The sequence below is a fragment of the Mandrillus leucophaeus genome, unplaced genomic scaffold (assembly GCF_000951045.1).
Source record: "Mandrillus leucophaeus isolate KB7577 unplaced genomic scaffold, Mleu.le_1.0 Scaffold595, whole genome shotgun sequence".
NCBI lineage: Eukaryota > Metazoa > Chordata > Mammalia > Primates > Cercopithecidae > Mandrillus > Mandrillus leucophaeus.
This window is the reverse complement of record NW_012106419.1, coordinates 1,811,525-1,821,399: the sequence shown is the minus strand read 5'-3', so window position 1 is coordinate 1,821,399 and position 9,875 is coordinate 1,811,525. Positions and strand designations below refer to the sequence as shown.

The 9,875-nt window shown below is 44.5% G+C and overlaps 1 protein-coding gene across 1 annotated transcript in view; it reads left to right on the top strand.

Annotated features, from left to right (window-relative positions):
* Positions 1-9,875, top strand: part of ITGA9 (integrin, alpha 9) — a 385,411-nt gene that overhangs the window by 357,729 nt on the left and 17,807 nt on the right. Inside the window, exon 24 of the mRNA XM_011999512.1 lies at positions 7,190-7,309. Within this exon, the coding sequence (XP_011854902.1) occupies positions 7,190-7,309 (120 nt within the window). The remainder of the gene's footprint in view (positions 1-7,189; positions 7,310-9,875) is intronic.

Sequence of the window (9,875 nt, the reverse complement as noted above, 5' to 3'; positions counted from 1 at the left end):
CAAACAGAGTAGATGGACAGATTGACAGATAGGTGGTGGATGGGCAGATGGATGGATAGATGGATGGATGGATGGATGGATGGATGGACGGACGGACGGACGGATGGACAAACAGAGTAGATGGACAGATTGAAAGATAGGTGGTGGATGGGCAGGTGGATGGATAGATGGATGGATGGATGGATGGATGGATGGATGGATGGATGGATGGATGGATGGATGGATGGCCAGGACTCCCCCAAAGGATATAACATGTAACATTTGCAAGTATATTTTTGAAGGAGAGGGAAAATAATCACACTCAGAGACTCCAGCTTCAAATCCTACCATCTCTTTTGTTGCAGACTAAGTCGTGTTCACACTTCATCTGTAGCAGAAATGATGTTGAATGTATTAATTTATATATTCATGAATCATATAATGAATCAATGCCTTGGTTCAGGTAACAGGAATGCATGCATTCACATCTTTATTGTATACAAATTCACAGTTTACTGGAGTCCATAGACAGGAAGATTCATCATTACCTTAGAGAGTGAGAAGGACCTAGAACTGGGACTATGAAGTATCCAGCTGTGGTTTTAAAACTCTGTTTTGTTGGAGCCATGGGTTTCCTTGAATTGGTTTAGGGGCTGCTGAGACCAGGTTAGGGAGGAACAGGGCTTAGAAAGAGGGGCTGGGCCAGGTGCAGTGGCTCACACCTATAATCCCAGAACTTTGGGAGGCTGAGGCACACAGATAACTTCAGCCCAGAAGTTCAAGACCAACCTGGGCAACATGGCAACATCCTATCGCTACAAAAAAATAATAATAATAATTAGTTGGGTATGGTGGTGTGTGCCTGTAGTCCCAGCTACTTGGGAGGCTGAGGGGAGAGAATCACTTGAGCCCAGAAGGTTGAGGCTATAGTAAGCCAAGATTGTGCCACTTCACTCCAGTCTAAGCAACAGAGTGAGACCCTGTCTCCAAAAAATAAAAACAAACAGGGGCTGAGTAAGCTGGGTTCTAGCTGCCTACCTAAGAAGCTTCACTTATATACATTGGGATGCTACAGTAAGTTGAAAATGACTATGTTTCCAAGAGCTCAGAGAATGATTAATTCCGCTGAAGATGGGGAGCAAGGCAGACTTCTTGGGAAAGGAGATATTGGAGCAGAGTCTGTCCTTTAAAAAAATAAAATGGTTTTACTTGCCTTTAAAATGCTCAGTTTAAAAAATAGTAAAAAGTAGAAAAGAGAAATGATATTCATAATATCAAAACACATCTATTTACTTTAAAGAATTCCTACTATATTTCTGCAAAGCTGAAGTCTTCTGTGTTTTAGATAATCTTCTCATTTTTTATTTTTTGATATTTTTTTGAAACAGTCTCGCTGTGTCACTCAGGCTGGAGTGCAGTGGCACAATCTCAGCTCACTGCAGCCTTCACCTCCTAGATTCAAGTGATTCTCTGCCTCAGCCTCCCAAGAAGCTGGGATTACAGGCATGCGCCACCACACATGGCTAATTTTTGTATATTTTGTAGAGATGGGGGGTTTCACCATGTTGGCCAGGCTGGCTTGAACTCCTGGCCTCAAGTGATCCACCCTCCTTGGCCTCCCAAAGTGCTGGAATTACAGGTGTGATCCACCACACCCAACCTATTTATTTTATTTTATTTGTTTAGTTTAGTTTGGTTTAGACCAGGTCTTGCTCTGTCACCCAGGCTGGAGTGCAGTGGCACAGTTACGACTCACTGCAGCCTCGATATCCCATGCTGAAATGATCCTCCTGCCTCAGCCTCCCAAGTAGCTGGGATGACAGGTGCACGCCACCATGGTCAGCTAATTTCTGTGTTTTTGTAAAGACAAGGTCTCACTATGTTACCCAGGCTCATCTTGAACTCCTAGGCTCAAGCAACCCTCCCACCCTGGCCTCCCAGAGTGCTGGGATTATAGGCGTGAGCCAGCATCTTCTGATTTTTTAACTTAGCATAATAAACATCATTTTCCCACATTATTACTGTTTTCAGAAGTCTCTAAAATTTGGCAATCAGGTAAAAAAAATGATTACATACCCTTTCAGTGTCATACTGGAGCATCCCCTCGCCCCTTTCTACTCAAAGTGTGGTCCACGGACCAGCAGCATCAGCATCATAGGGGAGATTATTTGAAATCTAGGCTCTCAGGCCCCACTCTAGACTCTAATTCAGAATCTACATTTTAACAGAGTTCCTCCTGTGATTCTTACACACAATAAAATTTGAGAAGCACTGGTCTGCAGGCCTGCCTAACCCTCCAGGGCCCAAATTCTGTGAAGTTACATATTAACTTATAGAAGGCTGATAATTTATAAATGACTCTTGCCAGTAAAGACAAAAATGATTTCTGTTTGACTGAAAATATCCCAAAGGTTAGAGTTTACTGCCTTGTAGGGTATTAGCTGGTTTTGTACTTGATTTAGTAATCTGATTTCAGTAATTTTTTTCCTATGACTACACATTTTTTTCTGGTCTTTTTAAAACTAGCTTTGCCACCCTGCTGACTTCCTCAATAACAAATTAAATAAATCTTTGCCATGTATTCACTAAATATTTGTATGAGAATCATGTTTTTAACTTTTTGAAAATTATGCTTTGACAGTCAGCTTTACTGTCATCATTTTTAATAGTTCTGTGATATTCTATTTTGTGATTGACCATAGTTTATTTATTTATTGCCCTGATGTTAGACACTTAGGATATTGCTAATTCAGCACCAATATAAATAATTCTGCAATGAACATCTTTGAGCATAAAACTTTTTCCATATTTTATATTTCTTTCCTTTGAGTAAAGTTTTCAAGTACAGACTTAATGGATCAAAGGGTATGAACATTTTTATTTTTTTAAATTTTTTATTTTTTTAAGACAGAGTCTTGCTCTTTCACTCAGACTGGAGTGCAGTGGCGCCATCTTGACTCACTGCAACCTCTGCCTCCTGGATTCAAGCGATTCTCCTGCCTCAGCCTCCCGAGTAGCTAGGACTACAGACATATGCCATCACTCCTGGCTGATTTTTGTATTTTTAGTAGAGACGAGGTTTCACCATGTTGGCCAGGCTGGTCAAGTATGAACATTTTTAGATGAGCAATAATGAGCTTGTCAGATGGGCAAGGATGGAAGGGCATTCCAGGAGGCAAGAGGAGCCTGCAGAGAGGCTGGGGACCACCAGTCTCACAGAGGAGAGATCTCTACCTGGCTAGAATGTAAATATGTGTCCTGGGAGCAGCTGGAAAGGCAGAAAGGAGACCAGAGTATGAAGGCCCTGGTGTCCTGAATTAGATGCTCAGCCTGAAGGAAAATCATGGACACTGTAAACCAAAAAGTGATGTGATGAGACCTGTGCCTTAGAAAAACAACTCTAACAGCAAGCGGGCCTTTCCAAGCCTCCTGTAATAGTACTGGTGAGAGAAGACGAGATGTGAGCCAGGAAGTACCTGGGATGGAAACAAGAGGATGGAGAGAAAAGTTGTTTAGAAAGGTGTAGGGGCTTAACCAGGATCAGCCGGCTCATTGGTGGTGACGACGGGACCTGATCATCAGTGCTTCTTGCCTCTCCATGTCGTCCATGCTGCTGTTCCTTCCTTGGAGTTTTGTTTTTTAATCTAAGATATGACTTCCTAGAGCTGCAGGACACTCAGCTCATCACTCACAGATGAGTTTGAGAGTTGTGATGTGAGAGAACAGGCTCTGCCAAAGCATGGAGCATGCATCCAAGGGGATGGACAGCATCCCTAAAAATAATAAGAGATGAAGCCCACATTCCGGGGAAGTGACAGGGCATTCTTGTGGAACTTGCCAGACTAAACTGTAGCTGCTACTTTAACCTCTGTGTCCACAAAACCAGGCCTCCAACGTGGCTTTGCTGCTATGCAGATGTCAGTGTCCCTAAGAAGTCATCTGGGTTAGCACAGGGTACTGGGCTTTACAGCTAACCCCACTGAGCTCAGTGTTTCAGTCTGATTCATAGTCAACAATAAGGTTTAGCAAACTTTTCTCACACCCAGGCACTTTCACAGAACTGCCACATTTCCCTATCAGACCCCCATTTCAGGGAGAAAGAGAAAGTTGGTTGCCTACGGTTGCACCGGGACCAGATTAAAGCCAGCACTCTTCCCTCTGCATCTTTCCTAACAGTTCCTCACACTTCATCTGTACAAGACACCATGAGAGATTCTGAATGCAGGAGGTGATTGGATCCACAGCTTTTTAGGGGCAGGAACCCAAAGACATGAATCTGTCTGCCTTTAAAGATAAGAGCTGCTCATTTGAACTACATAGAAAATAGTGGATTTAGGATGACAGACTTCAGAGCTCACTCTGTCCCACACTTCCTACCCATAAATATTCTTTCCTGAGAATTGCCTACTGTCTGAAAATTGCTCTTTTTAAAAGCCCCAAGCTGGAAACAACCTCCATGTGCTCATCAATAATAGCATGAATAAATAGTGGCATGTCCACACAGAGGAATACTATACAGCAGTGAGAGTGGACATGCCACAGCCTGGAGCAATTTCCCAAACATAACAGTGAGAGAAAGAAATCAGATACATGCCTGTAATCCCAGCACTTTGGGAGGCTGAAGCAGGTGGATCACCTGAGGCCAGGAGTTCGAGACCAGCCAGGCCAACATGGGGAAACCCTGTCTCTATGAAAAATACAAAAATCAGCCAAGTGTGGTGGCAGGCACCTGTAATCCCAGCTATTTGGGAGTCTGAGACAGGAGAATTGCTTGAACCCAGGAGGCAGAGGTTGCAGTGAGTCAAGATTGTGCCACAGCACTCCAGCCTGAGCAATGGAGCAAGACTCCGTCTCAAAAAAAAAAAAAAAGAGAAAAGAAACCAAGTACTGTAGTTCATACAGTGTCATTCTATTTATAGCAAGGTCCCAAAAAAGCAGGTGATGCTAATCCAAGCTGTTAGACATCCTTGGTGGGGGTGGGGACTGGAAGGAAGGGGGAAGGTAGCTTCTAGGGAGGTGATCACCTTCTCTTTCTTGATCTGGGTGCTGGTTACACACATGCATTTAGCATTTGGTATGTGAAAATTCAGCGAGCTGTACACTTAGGATACCTATACTTTTCTCTATGTATATTCGACTTCAGTAAGTAATTTTTAAAAAGTAAAAAGCGCTGGGAGTGGTGGCTCATGCCAGCACTTTGGGAGGCTGAGGCACAAGAATCGTTTGAACCCAGGATGCAGAGGTTGCAGTGAGCTGAGATTGCGCCACTGCACTCCAACCTGGGTGACAGAGAGAAACTCTGTCTCAAAAAATAAAATAAAAACTAAAAAGTAGCCAGCATGTACAACCTCAAAAAACTCCCTACAAGCAATGACAATGATGCTAACAGGAACACTCCATTTGTCAAGGGCAGGCTCTGTGACAGATGCTATGCTGGGGACTCTGTGTGCATTACCCCTTTTCAATCTCTGGCAAGGCACTGTTCTGCTCCTGTCTTGCAGATGAGAAAACAGACTCAAAAACTGTGGCAGCCTGTGTGTCCATTTGCCCCATCCCCCTGGCACACGCACACTCTCTCCTACCCCAGCTGTGGGAATGGAGGCAGTGAGGTAGAGGTGGTCTCATTTTCTTTCCTTATCACCAGAGAAGAGCCAGTAACTAATTCATTCAGTTGACAGGTAGCCTATAAAGAAGGCCACTGTCAATCAGGCACTCTGGTGTGGTGATGACAAGCTCAGATTTGGGGGTCTGGGGTTGGCTAAGACCTGGGTTCAAATCGTGACTGTGCATTTGAACTACACAGTCTAGAGCAAATATCCTTTTTGGACCTCCATGTCCCCCTCTATAAAATGGGTGTTGAAGATCTCATAGGGCTGTTGTATGACTTAGATAAGAGATTGCAAAAAAAGCACAGAACTGACACAGACGATATTCAATAAATTTAGAGAGGGATGGGAGCCAGGCCCTAAAATGGTTAAATAAGCATTGTTAGGCATTATCACGTCAGTATTGTGCCCAGTCATTCTGCAAAACTAAACTCCACTGTGACCAGTGGGGCTAAAGCAGAGCCAAAGGGAACAGTCAGAGGTGAGCACTAATACATGTTTAACAATCAGTTCTCTGGCAGGAGGGTAGGGGTGCCCTGATTTGTTTGCCAAATACTCCCACCATAGCCCATTTCAAACTGCCATTGCAATGTCACTAGGTACAGAGTTAGGAAGAGATGCACAGTTGCCTCTCATGAGCTAATATGAGCCAGCTCCAGCACACCACTGAGTTTCAGGAAAATTTGGGAAAACTTGGCTCCTTGGGACATGGGCTCCGATTGCTATGGCTCCCATGGGAAACCACGGTACAGCCTCTTGAATAAGTTTCTCCAATGTGCTAGGCCCTACCATGAGACCCAAGACAGACTGTGTCCTACCCCTTGTGGGGTCCACAGTCTACTGGGGAAACTAGCATTAATCAAGTAATTCCTCTAAGTGACACATTGAGCTGAACACTTGGAAAGAAGAGCTGCCTTACATGCAGAGCACTCGCGTGTTTTTTGTTTCAAAGCTGAAACAAAAGGTACATTGTTGTTACCTGTTCTGAATCAAGAACATAGTGTGTCCTCTAAGTTTTTCAGTACACTTTTGTTCACTTCATGATATTTAAATCAGGGTTGTTGTCATTACAACCCTTTCAAGACCTAGGGCTTGGATTTCAAGTGCCTTTTCAGATGCCAGTGAAAAATCCATCAGTTTGCAACCAGAAAAACGTTCAGCGGAGCTTATGTATTTATTTATTAGTAACAGTGGTCTGGGTACTTCTCTGTAGTTCTCTCCAAATGTCAAGCCCAGGCTGGGCTCCATCATGCTCTGTGCACTTCTGTTTAGGAAATGTTTTCAGCCGGTGCAGTGGCTCACGCCTGTAATCCCAAAACTTTGGGAGGCTGAGGTGGGTGGATCACCTGAGGTCAAGAGTTCGAGACCAGCCTAGCCAACATGGTGAAACCCCGTTTCTACTAAAAATACAAAACATTAGCGAGGCACCTGTAATCCCAGCTACTTGGGAGGCTGAGGCAGGAGAATCGCTTGAACCCGGGAGGCAGAGGTTGCAGTGAGCCGAGATTGTATCATTGCACTCCAGCCTGGGTGACAGAGCAAGACGCTGCCTCAAAAAAAAAGAAAAAAAAAGGAAATGTTTTCACTGTTGCGTTGCCTCCTAGGTGGTCTTCGAGGCCCTGCACAATCTGGAGCCCCGTGGCTACGTCGTGGGCTGGATCATCGCCATCAGTTTGTTGGTGGGAATCCTCATCTTCCTGCTGCTGGCTGTGTTGCTCTGGAAGGTGAGTCTGGCGATTGTCCCCACCCATGGATGCCCAGCTCTCCTGCCTTTCCAGGGAGGAAGGAGTATCCTGTTAGAGCTTCCTTCATGGCACTGGTACAGCGAAGGACATTGACATTTCAGGCAGGGAGTAGAATCTTGGCTCCCCTTGAGGCCATCCACAACTAAGGATTTGGAGCACTTCAGAGGGAGGGCAAAAGTCTCAGTACTATCTTCTCTTACCTTCCCTTAGAGTCCTAACATAGGATGGTGAGAACCTAACTCCAAAACAGAAGCCTGGGGAGCAACTGGCAGGAGAGGGTGATTTACCATTTGCTTGAAGAAAGATCAGAAGGCAATTCTTCCTTCTTTTCCTCTAAGGAATAAGAGGAAGATTTCTGACCAGAAAACTTGAGTAACTGAGATGGGTTACAATCCAGAGTAGCTTCATCAGAACTTCTCCCAACCTCATGGTGGTTCATCTGGAGGTGGCCCAGGGTGCAGACCTATCCTACCTCAAGCATCACTCTCTCAAGGAGAAAGGGGTATCCTCATCCTCATGTCTAGGATGATTTGTTTGCCTCACACTCTGCTTTCAGAGACCTGGAGTCCTTTTCCTTCAGAGCCTCTCTATTCATCGGTAATGGTATCACAGGCTTTAGCTGATGAAGGTCTATCTCTTCCTTGTTTCCACTGTGTCCTCAGCTCCAAAACAGCACCAGGAACCATAGCTGCAACTTCCTGACACCAAAGTCCATACTTCTCTAGAATTCCAAGTTTCAGATGTAGGTGAAAACAGCCTCTTAGAGTATTATAGATGGATATTTTAAAATAAAACAACTAATTTATTTGGGATTACCAAAAAAAAATGTATTTATTGACCAAACATGATAACATATCAATTACCAAAAAAAGCTGTAAAACACCAGAAGTTCACATCCCAGAAATAACCATGATGAGCATAGCGTTGTCTCATTTTGACCTTTTTCTCTGCATATATAGATATAGGCCAGGCATTCTCATAGCATCAACTTATTTTTGAATAGTGTGTTAGTTAAATTTCACAGTAATATACTCAACGTATTTTCAGGTGAAGTACTTCTAAATTTAAAAGCAATGGGTTCCTTTTCTTAAAGTGTGGGGTCTTATTCTGTCACCCAGGCTGGAAGGCAGTGGCACAGTCATAGCTCACTGCAGCCTCTAACTCCTGGGCTCAAGCCATTTTCCTGCTCAACCTCCCAAGTAGCTGGGACTACAGGCATGCACCAAGCCTGGCTCACTTTTTTATTTTTTGTAAACATAGGGTCACACTATGTTTCTCATACTGGTCCTGAACTCCTGGCCTCCAGCTATCCTCCCACCTCAGCCTCCCAAAGCTGGGATTACAGGCGTGAACCAACACACCTGGCCTGGATTTGATTTATTAATCTGGGAAAAACATATTCCTATTTTTCCCTGAAGACAGTACTGCGAACATCTTTCCATATTGTTCAAAGCACGTTTCCAGCACATCTTAAAGCTGTAGAGTGTCTGCAGTCTACTCATCCAGTCCCCGATACTGGAATTTAGGTTGCTCCTGGTTTCACACTTCTTTTAACAGCACCACAGTAAATATCCTTGGAGCCAAACATTTGCACAAATCTTTCATTATGTCATTAGGATGAAAGCCTAGAAATAGAATCACCATCAAAAGGAATGCGCATTTTAAGCCTTTTTAAAATTTTATTTATTTATTTATTTTGAGATGGAGTTTTGCTCTTGTTGCCCACGCTGGAGTGCAGTGGAGTGATCTCAGCTCACTGCAACCTCCGCCCCCCAGGTTCAAGCGAGTCTCCTGCCTCAACCTCCTGAATAGCTGGGATTACAGGTGCCTGTCACCATGCCCAGCTTTTTTTTTTTTTTTTTTTTTTGTATTTTCAGCAGAGATGGGGTTTTGCCATGTTGGCCAGGCTGGTCTTGAACTCATGACCTCAGGTGATCCTCCCACCTCAGCCTCCCAAAGTGCTGAGATTACAGGTGTGAGCCACTGCGCCCGGCCTAAGCCTTTTGTTACTATTGCAAATTGCCCTCTAGAAAGGTCATGCTGATTCACCCTCCCACAAGCAATATATCAGAAATGTCTGTTTGCCAATAGTGGATGTTGCCTTTTAAAAACAATCTGCCAATTTGTTGTTTATTTAATCCACATTGCCAGATAGATTCTTAATTCTCCCTTTTCTCCAACTCCAGCTCCTTCCTGCTGAGACAGCCTCTGGTCTGTGGGTGGAGAACAAAGCCTGCTCAGTGTTTGGGATCTGAAAAGACAAGGTTTCTTGCTGATTGAGGGCTTTGGTGCGTGAGTGTGTGTGGGTGTGGGTGTGCGTGTGTGTGTGTGTGTGAGACTTCCTTCTGCCTTTATATGGGCTCTTAAAATGAGAGGAGCTGTGTCCTGTATGGCTGGGTGTGTGGAACCAGACAGGGCACAGAGCAGGGAGTGTTGTGGCTGAGCCCCACTTCCCCTTGTGGCCTGCATGCCCTCCTTCTGGCCACCCCACCTGGCTCTGCCCCTCAGGGGTGCCCGTCTTCTCTGCACAACCCCTGCCTCCTCC